Source organism: Symphalangus syndactylus, chromosome X (assembly GCF_028878055.3).
Source record: "Symphalangus syndactylus isolate Jambi chromosome X, NHGRI_mSymSyn1-v2.1_pri, whole genome shotgun sequence".
Classification (NCBI taxonomy): domain Eukaryota; kingdom Metazoa; phylum Chordata; class Mammalia; order Primates; family Hylobatidae; genus Symphalangus; species Symphalangus syndactylus.
The window spans coordinates 16891666-16908454 of record NC_072447.2 but is presented as its reverse complement, the minus strand read 5'-3'; the positions used below and the strand labels follow the sequence as shown (position 1 = coordinate 16908454).

The following is a 16789-nucleotide window of genomic DNA, read 5'->3' as shown; positions in this document are numbered from 1 at the left end:
GATGATCCTGAATTATCCAGCTGGGCCCACTGTGCAAGGACAAGGCTTCATTTAACATGGAGGCAGAGGAAGGTTGGGCCACAGAGAGGAGAAAGCAGTGTGATTAAAGTGATGTGACCACAAGCCAAGGGATAGCTGGAGCCACCAGGAGCTGGGAGAGGAAGGAAGGATCATCCCCTAGAGCCTCTGGAGAGAGTATGTGTGTGTCTGTGTCCTAATATCCTCTTCTTATAGGACACAAGTTCTGTCAGATTAGAGCCTGTATTAGTCTGTTCTCACACCGCTAATAAAGACATACCCAAGACTGGGTAATTTATAAAGAAAAGAGGTTTAATGGACTTCCAGTTTCACATGGCTAGGGAGGCCTTACAATCATGGTGGAAGGCAAAGGAGAAGCAAAGGCATGTCTTACATGGCGGCAGGCAAGAGGGCATGTGCAGGGGAACGCCCATTTATAAAACCATCAGATCTTGTGAAACTCATTCACTACCATGAGCACAGTATAGGGGAAACCACCGCCATGATTCAATTATCTCCACCTGGCCCCACCCTTCACACATAGGGATTATTACAACTCAAGGTGAGATTTGCATGAGGACACAGCCAAACCAAATCAGTGCCCAAATTAATGACCTCATTTTATCTTAATTATCTCTTTGAACACCCTGTCTCCAAACAGTCACATTCTGAGGTCCTGGGTGTTAGGGCTTCAACTCATGAATTTGAGGCAGGCCAGGATCCAGCTCACAATAGAGTCACTACAGATATAATCAAGTAAAGATGAGGTCTCTACAGTGGGCCCTACTGCAATGACTGCTGTCCTTATAAGACAAGAGATTAGGTCACAGACACACACGGAGGACAACACCATGGAAACACGGAGATGGAGACTGGAGTGATGCGGCCATAAGCCCAGGGAGGCCTGGAGCCCTCAGGAGCTGGCAGAGGCAGGAAGGATCCTCCTCTAGAGCCTCCAATTTGAGTGTGGCCTGGAGACACTTTGATCTCAGACTCCTGGTCTCTAGGACTGGGAGAGGATAGATTTCTGTTGTATTAAGCTAACAGTTTTACAGTAATTTGTTCCACCTGTCACAGGTAACTAATATTTTGGTTAAAGCTGACACATGGGGTCCTCATTCCCCTGAAACGATGAGGCCAGATTGTGGTGCAAATAACAGCTAATGCTGCCCACACTTCTTTGCAATCTCCCGGCCCCCCAGTGTCTAACAGAGTATCAGGAATGTGACAAACAGTCAATATCGACATGTCCAGTTATGCTCAGATGCTTGTCACATCAACATCCTTTTTGCCTCGCAGGAAAATGGCATCTGGGTCTCAACTGTGAGTCAGCCAGCGATCATTGCCACCACCCTCTCCACCATGGCTTTGACCATTTCTACGGAATGCCTTTCTCCTTGATGGGTGATTGTGCCCGCTGGGAACTCTCAGAGAAGCGTGTGAACCTGGAACAAAAACTCAACTTCTTCTTCCAAGTCCTGGCCTTGGTTGCCCTCACACTGGTAGCAGGGAAGTTCACGCACCTGATACCCGTCTCGTGGATGCCGGTCATCTGGTCAGCCCTTTCGGCCGTCCTCCTCCTCACAAGCTCCTATTTTGTGGGTGCTCTGATTGTCCATGCGGATTGCTTTCTGATGAGAAACCACACCATCACGGAGCAGCCCATGTGCTTCCAAAGAACGACGCCCCTTATTCTGCAGGAGGTTGCGTCCTTTCTCAAAAGGTCAGCAGAAAAGGGTCAGCTTCCTCCAAGCACTCAGCTTTGGAATGAAAACGCATCCTAAATAGTCTTCTTCAGTCAGGCATGGTGGCTCATTCCTGTAATCCCAGTGGTTTTGGAGGCCGAGGTGGGAGGATCACCTGAGGTCAGGAGTTCGAGACCAGCCTGGCCAACATGATGAAACCCCGTCTCTACTAAAAATACAAAAATTAGCCCAATGTGGTGGTGCATGCTTGTAATCCCAGCTACTCGGGAGGCTGAGGTGGGAGAATCACTTGAACCTGGGAAGTGGAGGTTGCAGTGAGTTGAGGTCACATCACTGCACTCCAGCCTGGGTGACAGGGAGAACCCATCTCAAAAAAAAAAAAAAGTCTTCTTCTTCAATTGATGTTTGAAGAATGGGATAGCCATGACCTAGAAGGACAAATTTTTGGTAAGAATGAGGCATAGATGAGGGTCAGTGGAGCCCTGTGACTTGCCTCGTGTCCATTAAAACATTGTTACAGCTGAGCTGGGCATGGTGGTACACACCTGTTATCCCAGCTACTCAGGAGACTGAGGCAAGAGGATAATTTGAGGCCAGAAGTTAGAGACAAGCCTGGACAACACAGCAAGACCCCATTTCTGCAAAAATTTTAAAAATTAGCTGGCTGTGGTGGCATGGACTTGTAGGCCCAGCTACTTGGGAGGCTGAGGCAGGAGAATCACTTGAGCCCAGGAAGTTGAGGCTATGTAGTGAGGCTATGATGGTAGCCTGGGCGACAGAGCAAGGCCTTGTCTCAAAAAGAAATTGTTACAGGTCAGCTGGAATTTGCTGCTACTCTGGGGTCAGTCTTATTCCATTAGCATCCTCGGATCACTACGGACACTATTTAAGTAAACTGCATCACCTGAAGGGCTTTATAATAAATTATAAACTTAAAAAAATGTCTATCATCAGAAGTCAAATGTCTTTTGGCAGAATTCAGCCTGTAGTCAATTTTATGGCAAGGAAACTTCCTGTGTGGGACCAGGAGAAATGGGATGAAAATAGTTCTCAATACTACACAGCTATTTTCATGCTCCCCAAGGGCATTCTAGTAAAGATGGTGACACCATCAAAAGTCAACTTACCTGGTGACAATGAGATTATCATCATCTCCTACAACATTCTTAGAGAATTTTTTTTTTTTTTTTTTTGAGACAGAGTCTCGAGCTATGGCCCAGGCTGGACTGCAGTGGTGCAATCTTGGCTCACTGCAACCTCCACTCCTGAGTTCAAGCAATTCCTGTACCTCAGCCTCCCAAGTAGCTGGGATTACAGGCATGCACCACCATGCCCAGATAACTTTTATATTTTTAGTAGAGACGGGTTTTGCCATGTTGGCCAGGCTGGTCTTGAACTCCTGACCTCAAGTGATCTACCTGCCTCGGCTCCCCAAAGTGCTGGGATTACAAGCGTGAGCCACTGCATCCAGCCTCTTAGAGAGTTCTTCATGGCAATACCTAATGTATGACAGAAAGGACATTGACAATTAGCTTGCAAATTAAAGCAAGTAAGACTGTGGTGTTCTTTTTGATTTTAAATGTGACAGGATCTGGCTGTGTTGCCCAGGCTGGTCTCGAACTCCTGGGCTCAAGTGATCCTCCTGCCTCAGCCTCCCAAAATGCTGAGATTACAGGCATGAGACACCATGCCCAGCCTGACGTGTTCTAATTAAGGCTAACACCTTCACCATTGCTCTTACGCTTCAAGGATCTAGATTAGACCATGAAGGCCGGGTGAAGGGAGGGAGAAGCTAAAATACTGCTTTCAAGGAGGACAATGGAAATAATATGAATAACCCTATATGCCTCATTTGTAAAGTGTGTTTTTATAACTATTTTATGTCCTAATCCTCACTACATGATAGCAATTATAAAGAAAATGGAATGTGCGGCACCACTTATTCTATAAGCTAAAGCTTGAGGTTAAAAATAGATATTGAAATAATTGAACAAAATAAAAGTCATGTCAGACAATAACCTACAGTTCTTTTAACTTTGCATTAAGTAGTAGAGTTAGAACATTTTAATATTCAGGGGGAAAAAGATGCATTAGACCAGTATGGGTTTTTATTTATTTATTTATTTATTTTGAGACAGGATTTTAATCCTGTTGTCCAGGCTGAAGTGCAGTGGCGCAGTCTCAGCTCACTGCAACCTCCTCCTCCCAGGGGTCAAGCAATCCTCCCACCCCACCCTCCTGAGCAGTTGGGAGTGCAGGTGCATGTCACCACACCCTGCTAATTTTTGTATTTTTAGTATGTTTCCCATGCTGGTCTTGAACTCCTAGGCTGAAGCAATGTTCCTGCCTCAGCCTCCCAAAATGCTGGGATTGCAGGTGTGAACCACCACGCCTGGCCCAGTGTGGATTTTTAAATAGATTTCAGAAGGGAAGGGAAAAGTCATGATGTTAAAGAGTCTTAAACAAGATGGGTGTTGTGGCGCACGCCTGTGATCCCAGCTACTCGGGAGGCTGAGGCAGGAGAACTGCTTGAACCTGGGAGGCAGAGGTTGCAGTGGGCTGAGATCATGCCACTGCACCCCAGCCTGGGCAACAGAGCCAGAATCCATCTCAAAAAAAAAAACAGAGAGAGGTAACAGACCAGAAAGGCATGGTGGCTCATGCCTGCAATCCCAGCACTTTGGAAGGCCAAGATGGGCACGGGCAGGTCACTTGAGCCGAGGAGTTCAAGACCAGCCTAGTAAACATAGTGAGACCTTGTCTCTACCAAAAAAAAAAAAAAAAAAAAAAATTAGCTGGGCCTGTTAGCACATGCCCGTGGCCCCAGCTACTTGGGAGGCTGAGGTGGGAGGATCACTTGAGCCTGGGAGACTGAGGCTGCAGTGAGCTGAGATCATGTCACTGCACTCCAGCCTGGGTAACAGAGTAAGACCCCATCTTTAAAATAACCGAAAAAAAAAAAAAAAAAAGGAAGATTGCTAAATATAAGAATTATTTTTCTGTTGAAGAAGAGTTTTGAGTGTTTCTTTTTGGTGAGCAGAGTTGAGAAGATATTTGAGTAATGGTGTGACAAGTGAGATCCGGATTTAGTATCTACAGGACTTCAATCTCTGTTTTACCAAAAAAGTAACCTGAATTGCTTTGTATTTATTTTTAGGAATAAGCATGGGCCTTTCCTCCTCTTTGTTTCCTTTTTGCACGTTCACATCCCTCTTATCACCATGGAGAACTTCCTCGGGAAGAGTCTCCACGGGCTGTATGGGGACAACGTAGAGGAGATGGACTGGATGGTAGGTGAGTGCACTTCCAGGGAAAACGGGCTGCTTCCCCTCCAGCAATAGCAGCAGGAAAGGCAACAAAGAACGAGAAGGTTAAAGACAGAAGATGCAGAACAGCGATTGCAGTATGATTGGATTTTAAGAGTCCAAAATATTATAGCACAGATCTTCACTCCATTAGTAGAGGGTGAATTCCATAACACATGCATGGGAAGCAATGCGATTCGGCCAAAGATGTCCACATCTTAATCCCATATGGCAGAAAGAATGACATCCCCAAAGCTGTCCACTCCCTAGACAGAATAATGGCTGCAAAGACATCCACGTCCTAATCTTGATGTGGGAGACAGAATAACGACTCCAAAGATGTCCACGTCCTAATCCCCATGTGCTAGAGAGAATAATGACCTCAGAGATGTCCACGTCTTAATTCCCAAGTGGCATATACAGAATTTTGGCCCCAAGGGTGTCTACATCCTACATTTCAGACAAATGAAAGAAAGAGCAGATAAAATTCCTCTCCACTGTAGAGTGGCTAGTGGCTCCACTGCGCTGAAAATAGGACTAAATTTCCTCCTATCACCTACAAAAGCCCCATGACCTGCTGCTGCCCAGATCCCAGTCGGACCTCTACCCAACCCCCTTGTCCTCCCCACCTGCTGCATTCCGGCCATGTGGACGCCACACAGTATCTTTCACATTTGTCCCCTGTCAGGGCTTCCACACCTGCTGTTCCCTCCTGGAACGCTTCCTCAGGCTTCACTGGCTCCTCTTCAGAGCCTGCCCTGACGCACCCCTAAAGTAGCTCCTCCCCAATCATCTTCTCCCCCATTCTCCTGTGGTCCTTTTTGGTCTTGCCTTTGTTTTCCTCCTCCTCTTCCTCCTTTCTCCTCCTCTTCTTCTTCTTCTTCTTCTTCTTCTTCTTCTTCTTCCTCTTCTTCTTCCTCTTCTTCTTCTTCTTCTTCCTCTTCTTCTTCTTCTTCTTCTTCATATTCCTCCTCCTCCTCCTTCTTCCTCTTCCACTTCTTCCTCTTCTTCTTTCTTCTTTCTGTCTTCTTCTTTGTTTCCTAACACAGCATCACCATTGCTTCTCTTCATGGCCATGTGTTAGGCAGGTTGATTTTCCATTTCCCCCAGGGGAATATAAACTCCCGTGGGGCCAGATTGTCTTGCCTCGTTCACTCATTATATTTCCTGGGTTTAGAACAGGATGGAAGGGGAATATTGCTTGAGTGAGTCAGGGCTGGGTGAGTACCTGTATCCGGGCACAGCACATCCCTGCCTCCCAAAAAAGAACTTGGGAACCCCAGGGTTTATTTAGGTGGTGGTGGGCTGCGAATCCCAGGATCCTCAGAATAATTGCCATCAGAGATTTGGGTGAACGACGTATTTAAAAAAAAAAAAATTGTTTCCTCAACAAGCTAGGCATGGAAGGAGAAAAAGTTAATTGTGTGTGTGTGTGACAGGGTCTCACTTTTTTTTTTTTTTTTTTTTTGAGACTGAGTCTCACTCTGTTGCCCAGGCTGGAGTGCAATGGCACGGTCTTGGCTCACTGCAACCTCCGCCTCCCAGGTTCAAGCGATTCTCCTGCCTCAGCCTCCAGAGTAGCTGGGATTACAGGCACCTGCCACCATGTCTGGCTAATTTTTGTATTTTTAGTAGAGATGCGGTTTCACCATGTTGGCCAGGCTTGTCTCGAACTGCTGACCTTGTGATCCGCCCACCTTGGCCTCCCAAAGTGCTGGGATGACAGGTGTGAGCCACCACACCTAGCCAACAGGGTCTCACTCTTACTCAGGCGGCAGTGCAGTGGTGCAACCATGGCTCACTGCACCCTATCTTCCCAGGCTCAAGCAATCCTCCCACCTCAGCCTCCCAAGTACCTGGGACCACAGGTGTGTACTACCACACCCGGCTAATTTTTTTATTATTTATAGAGACAAGTTCTTGCTGTGTTGTTCAGGCTGGTCTCAAACTCATAGGCTCAAAGAGCCTCCCACCTCAGCCTCCCAAATTGCTCAGATTTCAGGCATGAGCCACTGTGCCCAGCCAACTGTGAGTGACATTAATGACATGAGTTCCCTTGCATGTGGCTGCAAGAAGCTCAGCGTCACTTTTGAGGACTGGTCTGCATTTACAGCCTATGCTTTCTTCTCGGGAATATTCACATGCCTCACTTTCTTTTTTTTTTTTTTTGAGACCGAGTCTCACTCTGTCACCCAGGCTGGAGCGCAGTGGCGTGATCTCAGCTCACGGCAATCTCCACTTCCCGGGTTCAAGCTATTCTCCTGCCTCAGCCTCCCAAGTAGCTGGTACTACAAGCATGTGCCACCACGCCGGCTAATTTTTGTATTTTTAGTAGAGATGTAGTTTCATCATGTTGGCCAGGCTGGTCTCCAACTCCTGACCCCAAATGATCCTCCTGCCTCGGCCTCCTAAAGTGCTGGGATTACAGGTGTGAGCCACTGCACCCAGCCTGCATGCTGCACTTTTAAGTTTTTGATATTTTGTCCTTGTAGGTTGCCTAAAATTCTGACCAAAGGATGGGGTGCATAGAAAGTCATACATCAATCTCCAACAAAGGATATCAAAATTATACAACAACTGACTTCCATTATGCATTAAAACTAAGGATTCATTCTTGTGGATAGCCCCCAAATGCTAAAGCATACACTTCAGAGCTGCATTTCTGATATTTTTCCATTTCAACGGCCTCAGAAAGATCTGTTCTTTGCAGGACAGATCCTTGACACTTTGGACATGGAAGGTTTGACCAACAGCACCCTCATTTATTTTACATCAGATCATGGTGGTTCCCTAGAGAATCAACTTGGAAGCACGCAGTATGGTGGCTGGAATGGAATTTATAAAGGTAAGACTGAGATGCTCCCAGATCCTCATCTTACAAGTTTCTCTCTTCCCTGCAATTCCCAACAGGGCAATCTATTCCAGGAGGGTCGATATTACTGCTCAGGGACAGTGATTTTTCCAACCCAGGGCGAAAGTGGTGATTTGACACACTCCAGTTTGAATTTTTGTTCCTGGACCAAACTGAGGGTCAGGCTGCTTATTCTAGTGGTTCAAAATTGAGATGCAGATGAACTGGGAGAGGAGGGAGTTTATTTCTGTAACTGGTTACAGGGAGAAGGTCTGGAAATTGTTGCCAGACCAACTCAGAATTACAAAGTTCTCCAGAGCTTCTATACCTTCTAAGCTGTACGCCTACGTGTAAGTGCATTCATCTAAAGACATTAGTGATGAACTTCTTCTAACCTATAACTAAGGTCTGAGTCCTGGAGACTAAGTAAATTTACTTAATCTAAATGGGTCCAGGTGGCCGGGCATGGTGGTTCATGCCTGTAATCGCAGCGCTTTGGGAAGCCGAGGTGCGTAGATTACCTGAAGTCAGGAATTTGAGACCAACCCGGCCAACATGGTGAAACCTCGTCTCTACTAAAAATACAAAAATTAGCTGGGCATGGTGGCACACGCCTGTAGTCCCAGCTACTCGGGAGGCTGAGGCAGGAGAATCGCTTGAACCTGGGAGGCGGAGGTTGCAGTGAGCTGAGATCGCGCCACTGCACTCCAGCCTAAGCAATAGAGAGTCTCCATCTCAACAACAACAAAAATAATAAAATAAATAAATAAGCAAATAAATAAATGGGTCCAGGTGCCAGGGCTGATTACCCTTACCTTGTCTCCTGCTAAATCACGGAGGTCTGGGGAGATTGTTCAGACCTCTAATAAAACTTGTTTAATCCTAACCGGGTCCTGCTAAGAATTCCTTCGTTATCTTATCACGCTTCAAGGCCCAGGAGAGGCCTGGGCAAAACTCCTGGGGGGCTTTTGTTATATCCCAGCCTTTGTATACAGGCACTGGTTGTTTCAGCTTTTACTATTTAACCTCACCACTCAGTCAGTGCTGAAACAGTTGTTACGGAGGCCTGTGTTAGTGAGACGTGGCCTGCCACGTTTTTGTGCACAATTAAGGAGTTTTTAGTAGATGATCAGAGTTGTGTAACCATCATCATGTCGGTGAAAGAGCTAAACTCTGTAAAACATTTGAAGAGGTTTATTCTGAGCCAAATAGGAGTGACCATGGCCCGTGACACAGCCCTCAGGAGGTCCCGAGAACGTGTGCCCAACGTGGTCAGGACGCAGCTTGGTTTTATACATTTTAGGGAGGCATGAGACAGCAATCAAATACATATAAGAGACACATTGGTTTGGTCCAGAAAGGTGGGACAACTCAAAGCCGGGGGGCTTCCAGCCTACAGGTAGATTTAAACATTTCCTGGTCGACAATTCGTCGAGTTTCTCTAAAGACCTGGGATCAATAGAAAGGAATGTCTGGGTTAAGATAAAGGATTGTGGAGGCCAGGCACAGTGGCTCACACCTGTAATCCCAATGCTTTCGGAGGCCAAGGTGGGTGGATCACTTGAGGTTAGGAGTTCGAGACCAGCCTGGCCAACACGGTGAAACTCTGTCTCTACTAAAAATACAAAAATTAGCTGGGTGTGGTGGTGCGTGCCTGTAATCCCAGCTACTTGGGAGGCTGAGGCAGGAGAATCCGTTGAACCCAGGAGGCGGAGGTTACAGTGAGCTGAGATTGTGCCACTGTACTCCAGCCTGGGCGACAAAGCAAAACTCCATCTCAAAAAAAAAAAGATTGTGGAGACCCAAGTTCTTATTTGCAGAGGAAGCCTTCAGGTACTAGGCTTCAGAGACAAGAGGTTGTAACATGCTTCTTCTCAGACCTAAAGGCTGTGTGGATGTTAATGCCGGAGAGGCATCGTGAGGCATGTTCGACCCCCGCTTCCTGTCACGGCCTGAAACAGTCTCTCAGGTTAAGTTTTTAAAGAGCTCTGAGTGGGGAGGAAGTCCATTCAGATGGCTGGGGGTCCTTAGAATTTTATTTTTGTTTTACAATCACTATTTTCATTCGTAAAATTTATTGTTATTATTTTTATTTATTTTTATTGAGACAGAGTCTGGCTCTATCTCCCAGGCTGGAGTGCAGTGGTACGATCTTGGCTAACTGCAACCTTTGCCTCCTGGGTTCAAGTGATCCTCCTGTCTCAGTGATCATAAGTAGCTGGGACTACAGGTGCATGCAACCACTCCTGGCTAATTTTTGTATTTTTGTAGAGATGGGGTTTTGCCATGTTGCCCAGGCTGGTCTCAAACTCCTCACCTCGAGTGATCCTCCTATACGTCGGCATCCCAAGGTGCTGGGATGACAGGCATGGCCACCACATGTGGCCCGCCACTGTTTATTTTCAGAACATTTCATCACCTCACAAAAAACTCCTGTACTCATAGGAGCAGTCACTCCCTTTTCCCCCGTGCTAACATCCATCACCCAGAAACTTATTTTTGATTTATTATTTAATTTTTAAAATTATGTTTTGTAAAGATAGGGTCTTGTTATGTCTGAAACTCCTGAACGCAAGCAGTCCTCCCAGCTGGGCCTCCCAAAGTGCCGGGATTCCAGGCGTGAGCCACCGTGCCTGGCCACAAAATTAGTTTGTATCATTGTATATTTTCCTACTCTAGACGTTGATGTAAATGAAATCGTGCAATATGTGGCGTTTTTTTGTGAATGGTTTATTCTACTTAGCATGATACCTCTGAGGTTCATCGGTGTTGTGGAAATGTTTCATCCCTTTCCATGGCTGAATATATTCCATTGTGTGGACTCAGGTTTGAATTTTACCTTCAGCCAATGCATCCAAGAAGGATAAGGCCAGGTGCGGTGGCTCTCACCTGTCATCCCAGCACTTTGGGAGACCGAGGCGGGCAGATCACTTGAGGTCAGGAGTTTGAGACCAGCCTGGCAAACATGGTGAAACCTCATCTCTACTAAAAATACAAAAATTAGCCAGGCGTGGTGGCGCACGCCTGTAATCCCAGCTGAGAAGGCTGAGGCAGGAGAATTGCTTGAACCTGGGAGGTGAAGGTTGCAGTGAGCTGAGATTATGCCACTGCACTCTCGCCTGGGTGACACAGTAAGACTCTGTCTCAAAAAAAAAAAAAAAAAAAAAGGAAGAAGAGTAGACACCTAGCTGGCCACATTATATTCAAACCTGTATTCCATTGTTTCCAAACACGCCATTATTTTGTGTCCCACAAAGATTCTAAAATGTGCTGCCCCGTGTACACGGCTTCACACTGTTGTGCTTACACATGTTGTCTTCTCCCTGCTTAGAGAGCTTTATTTTTCAGTCCTTGAAAGAGCCTTTTTAGGCTAATGTTGGCAAACACACCTATGATGTATATGTGCTTTGAAGTAGATGGATCCATCAGTCTAGTACATGTGTAAAACGGGATATATAAATGTCAACTACATCCACTAATGCCTTCCCAAAACAGCTTCACGCTGCAGGCCTGACTCCTCAGGAACCTTCTTTATCTCATCGCCATTGATGTTAATGTATCCTCTACCCAGTCTGGTTCTCTGTGCCACGAAGAATGTCAGTGTTATAAACTGGGGGAGCTTTAAACAACAGGAATTTATCCTGTCCCGGCCCTGGAGACCAGGAGTTTGAGATCAACGTGTCTCAGGGGAATGTTCCCGCCAGAAGCTCTAGGGGAGGCTCCTCCCTGCCTCTGCCAACTCCTGGGGGCCCCAGGTGTCCCTGAGCTTGTGGCCACATCACTCCAGTCTCTGCCTTCGTCTCTATGTGGCCTTCTCCTCTGTATCTGTGTCTCCTCTTCTCTCTCTTAGAACACTGTCATTGGACTTAGAGTCCACCCTTCTCCACGATGATCTTGAGATACTTAATTGCATCTACAAGGACCCCTTTTTAAAATAAGGTCCCACTCACAGAATCTGGGGATCAGGGTGTGGATATATCCTTCAGGAGGACTAAGTGCAATCCACTGCAATTGAATCCACTTCTTTCTGGATGCTCTAAGGGAGGCTCCCTCCTGCCTCTCCCAGTTACCGGGGGGCTCCAGGTGTCCCTGGGCTTGTGGCCGCATCACTCCAGTCTCTGCCTCCGTCTCCACGTGACCTTCTTCTCTGTGTCCGTGTCTCCTCTCCTGCCTCTTAGAATGACATCTGTCATTGCATTTAGGGCCACCCTAATCCAGGATTATCTCAAGGTCCTTAACTTGATTATATCTGCAAACCCCCTATTTCCAAATGAAGTCTCATTTACAGGCTCTGGGAGATGTGACATGAACATGTTTTGGGGTCACCATTCAATACATTATAGTTGTATCCACTTTCTTCTTGAGGTTTTAGGGGAGGATCCTTCCTGCCGCTCCCAGCGCCTGGGGGTTCCAGGCGTCCCTGGGCTTGTGGCCACATCATTCCAGTCTTTGCCTCCGTCTCCACGTGGCCTTCTCCTCTGTGTCTGTGTCTCCTCTTATAAGAACAAGAGTCATTTGCAGTGAAGGACCTAACTTAATCCAATGCACACTAACCAACAACAAGGTTAATAAAAAATTTTAAATCAAACCTCTACAGGGGAACTACACGAGATTGAATGTTTTAATGTCACTAAAACAGACAGAGAGAGAGAGAGAGAAATTGAGAGCTAAGGGAGAGAGAAACTTAAAACAAGTGAAACAAGCAGAAAAGTTAAATCACCCAGGCAGAGCATCTATTTCTGGTTTTTAACCACTTTCTTTTGTTTCTGTTCAAACACAGGTGGGAAGGGCATGGGAGGATGGGAAGGTGGGATCCGCGTGCCCGGGATCTTCCGCTGGCCCGGGGTGCTCCCAGCCGGCCGAGTGATTGGCGAGCCCACGAGCCTGATGGACGTGTTCCCCACCGTGGTCCAGCTGGCGGGCGGCGAGGTGCCCCAGGACAGGTACAGAACAACCCAAAGAAACAATTCAACTTTGCAGACACGGCAACACTTACAGCAAATGAAAACGTCACTTTGGCTTTGCAGTAAGGCGTCCATGAAATTGTTCCCGGACCAAACCGAGGGTCGGGCTGCTTATTCTCATGGCCCAATTACGAGATGCAAATGAACGAGGAAAGAAAGGAGTTTTATTTCTGTAACCAGATACGGGGAGAAGGGCTGGAAATTATCACTAGACCAACTCCAAATTACAAAGTTTTCCAGAGCTTCTATATCTTCTAAGCTGCATGTACACATGTGTGTATTCATCTAAAGACATAAGTGATTCAACTTCCTTTAATCTATAACTAAGGTCTGAGTCCTGAGGACCTTCCTCTGGAGCCTCAGTAAATTGACTTAATCTAGATGGTTCCAGGTGCTGGGGTGATTACCCTTATCTTGTCTCCTGCTAAATCATGGAGGTTTGGGGAGTTCCTTTAGACTCTCAATAAAACTTCATTGTGGAGGCCTGGGGAGTATCTTCAGACCCCCAATAAAATGTGTTAATCCTAAATGGGTCCTGTTAAGAATTATTTTGTCGCACTTCAAGGTCCAGGAAAGGCCTGGGCAGAACTCTTAGTGGGCTTTTGTTACTTTCCAGCCTTTGGGTGCTGGCTCTTTCAGCTTTTCTTTTTTTTTTTTTTTTCTTTCTTTTTTTTTTTGAGACTGAGTCTCACTCAGTTGCCCAAGCTGGAGTGCAGTGGTGCGATCTAGGCTCACTGCAACCTCCACCTCCTGGGTTCAAGCGATCCTCCTGCCTCAGCCTCCCAAGTAGCTGGGATTACAGGCACACACCAGCACGCCTGGCTAATTTTTGTGTTTTTAGTTGAGACAGGGTTTCACCATGTTGGCCAGGCTGATCTCGAATTCCTGACCTCAGGTGATCCACCCGCCTCGACCTCCCAAAGTGCTGGGATTACAGGCGTGAGCCACTGTGCCCGGCCAGTTAATTACTTTTTAGCCAAAGGTGATGTTTGGTGGTGACTAACGTGGGCAGCTGGTGCATTCTTCTTCTAAGCGTGCTAATGCACACATATGCCTCCCGTCCATCTGCGTTCACACTAGACTTTCCCTCCACTGATACAACATAAGGAGAGTGCAGCACCTGGGGCTGGGACTGGTGGATGCTGGAGGGACAAATGTCCAAAGTCCCTGTTCCAACCCTGAGCCATGCCTTGTTCCTTCCTGCAGAGTGATTGACGGCCAAGACCTTCTGCCCTTGCTCCTGGGGACAGCCCAGCACTCAGACCACGAGTTCCTGATGCATTATTGTGAGAGGTTTCTGCACGCAGCCAGGTGGCATCAACGGGACAGTGAGTAGGGGAGCCCCTTCCTAACACCCTTCCGGAAAGAGTCCGTCTGTGCAGGAGAGCACCGTGCCCTAGAACAGGCTGGCGATGGAGCTGCATTCCAGTCCATCTCCATGTCTCCGCGCTTCCGTTGTTCTCCACGAGCTTTTTAAATTTAGCTTTTGTCAATATGTGTCCCTCTCACTCCAGCGACATGCCTTCTGAGATCACCTGCCAATCGTCTTAAAACAATGGGGAGTTGTTACCTATAGTTTAAGCACCATGTATGGGCTATATTTCATTCTTTCTTCCCTGCACTATATGAAGTGCAACTTTTATCATCACACACACATGTACGCGTATGCATACACACATGCACGCACACATGCACACACACATGCTTGCACACACGTGTTCAAGACTTTTCTAGTCTCCTTTTTTTCTTTTTTTAATTATTTTTTTGAGACTAGTCTTTGTCGCTCAGGCTGGAGTGCAGTGGCGCGATCTCGGCTCACTGCAACTGCAGTCTCCCGGGTTCAAGGGATTCTCCTGCCTCAGCCTCCTGAGTAGCTGGGATTACAGATGCCCATCACTACACCTGGCTAATTTCTTGTATTTTTAGTAGAGATGGGGTTTCACCATGTTGGGCAAGCTGGTCTTGAACTCCTGGCCTCAAGTGATCCACCCTCCTCGGCCTCCCAAAGTGCTGGGATGACAGGCGTGAGCCACCACGCCTGGTCTCCAATTATTCTTTAGTTATTAAATTGAAACAAGGTCTCAGTATGTTGCCCAGGCAACCCCTGGGCTCAAGCAATCCACCCATCTTGGCCTCCCAAAATGCTGAAATCACAGGTGTGAGCCACCACGCCCAGCCTTTTGTAGTCTATTTTATGCATCTAGATGTGCTTCCAAATGTTTTAATCACCTGACCTTAACACGATTTCATCTTCTTTGTGAACAATTACAGGCGCACTCCTGTAATCCCAGCTACTTGTGAGGCTGAGGCAGGAGAATCACTTGAACCCAGGAGGCGGAGGTTGCACCACTGCACTCTAGCCTGGGCGACAGCGCAAGACTCTGTCTCAAAAAAAAAGAAAAGAAAAGAAAAAACTGACTGAGTGCAATTCACAGGCACTTCGTGCTTTCACAATGTTGTGCAACCTCCACATCTATGTAGCTCCAGAACATTCTCATCACGCCAAAAGCAGACACTGTTCCTATCAGCAGTCACTCCCCATTCCACACCCTGCAGACCCTGGAAAGCACTACTCTACTTCCTGTCTTTATGTGTTTCCCTATCCTTGACACTCAATATGAATGGAATCATGCAGTGTGTGCTCTTTTGTAACTTCTTTCTCTGAGCGTAGTATTTTGAAGGTTCGTTGATGTTGCAGCCTGTGTCAGTGTGTCATTCCTTCTCATAGCTGCACAGTATGCTATTAAGATGTACCATGTTTTGTTTATCTGTCCATCCATCGATGGACGCTTGGGTTATGCCTACCTTTTAGCCCTATGAAGATGCCATTCTCCAGCAATGCACCCTATTTCTCTATGCCAACTCTGTAATTATTGTCTTTCCACCAGGAGGAACAATGTGGAAAGTCCACTTTGTGACCCCGGTGTTCCAGCCAGAGGGAGCCGGTGCCTGCTATGGAAGAAAAGTCTGCCCGTGCTTTGGGGAAAAAGTAGTCCACCATGATCCACCTTTGCTCTTTGACCTCTCAAGAGACCCTTCTGAGACCCACATCCTCACACCAGCCTCAGAGCCTGCGTTCTATCAGGTGATGGAACGAGTCCAGCAGGCGGTGCGGGAACACCAGCAGACACTCAGCCCAGTTCCTCTGCAGCTGGACAGGCTGGGCAACATCTGGAGACCGTGGCTGCAGCCCTGCTGTGGCCCGTTCCCCCTCTGCTGGTGCCTTAGGGAAGATGACCCACAATAAATGTCTGCAGTGAAAAGCTGGAGCCCCGATTCCTAAATTTTCTTACTCAAATTGAAACAAACCAGCTGGCCATGGTGGCTGTCATCCCAGCACTTTAGGAGGCCACCACGGGAGGATCACTCCCATGATCAAAACCAACCTGGGCAACATGATGAAACTCTAGCTCTACAAAACAAAAATAAAAAAATTAGCCTGCATGGTGGCACACACCTGTAGTTCTAGCTTCTCAGGAGGCTAAGGCAGGAGGATCATTTGAGCACAGGAGTTGGAGGCTGCACTGAGCTATGATTGTACCACTGCACCCCAGCCTGGGCAACACAGCAAGACCCTGTCTCAAAAAAGAAAGAAAACAAAAAAATGAAACAAACTTCAGCGTCATGTTAAGATATCTATTCGCATAAGGATGAATAGTTTCCCCCTGTGAAAAACAAAGGAAAAGGCAAGAAAAAGTAGAAATGAACAATAAACATTGGCCAGGCGCAGTGGCTCACACCTGTAATCCCAGCACTTTGGGAGACAGAGGCAGGCAGATCACTTGAGGTCAGGAGTTCGAGACCAGCCTGACCAACATGGTGAAACCCTGTCTCTATAAAAAAAAAAAAAAAAAAAGCCTAACTGGATTTATTTTTTATTTTTATTTATTTATTTTTTGAGACGGAGCGTCACTCTGTCGCCCAGGCTGGAGTTGCAGTGGCGTG

General features: G+C 46.9%; 1 protein-coding gene across 8 annotated transcripts in view; it reads left to right on the top strand.

Moving 5' to 3' along the window:
- The window catches only part of ARSL (arylsulfatase L), a 33106-nt gene extending 16993 nt beyond the window's left edge, over positions 1 to 16113 (top strand). For all 8 annotated transcript variants that reach the window (XM_055267108.2, XM_055267105.2, XM_055267104.2 and 5 more), the window contains 6 exons: positions 1318 to 1741; positions 4882 to 5018; positions 7740 to 7874; positions 12661 to 12823; positions 14051 to 14172; positions 15733 to 16113. In XM_055267108.2, coding sequence (XP_055123083.1) covers positions 1318 to 1741; positions 4882 to 5018; positions 7740 to 7874; positions 12661 to 12823; positions 14051 to 14172; positions 15733 to 16091 — 1340 coding nt within the window. In that variant the 3' untranslated portion in view covers positions 16092 to 16113. The remainder of the gene's footprint in view (positions 1 to 1317; positions 1742 to 4881; positions 5019 to 7739; positions 7875 to 12660; positions 12824 to 14050; positions 14173 to 15732) is intronic.
- The last annotated feature ends 676 nt before the right edge of the window (positions 16114 to 16789 follow it).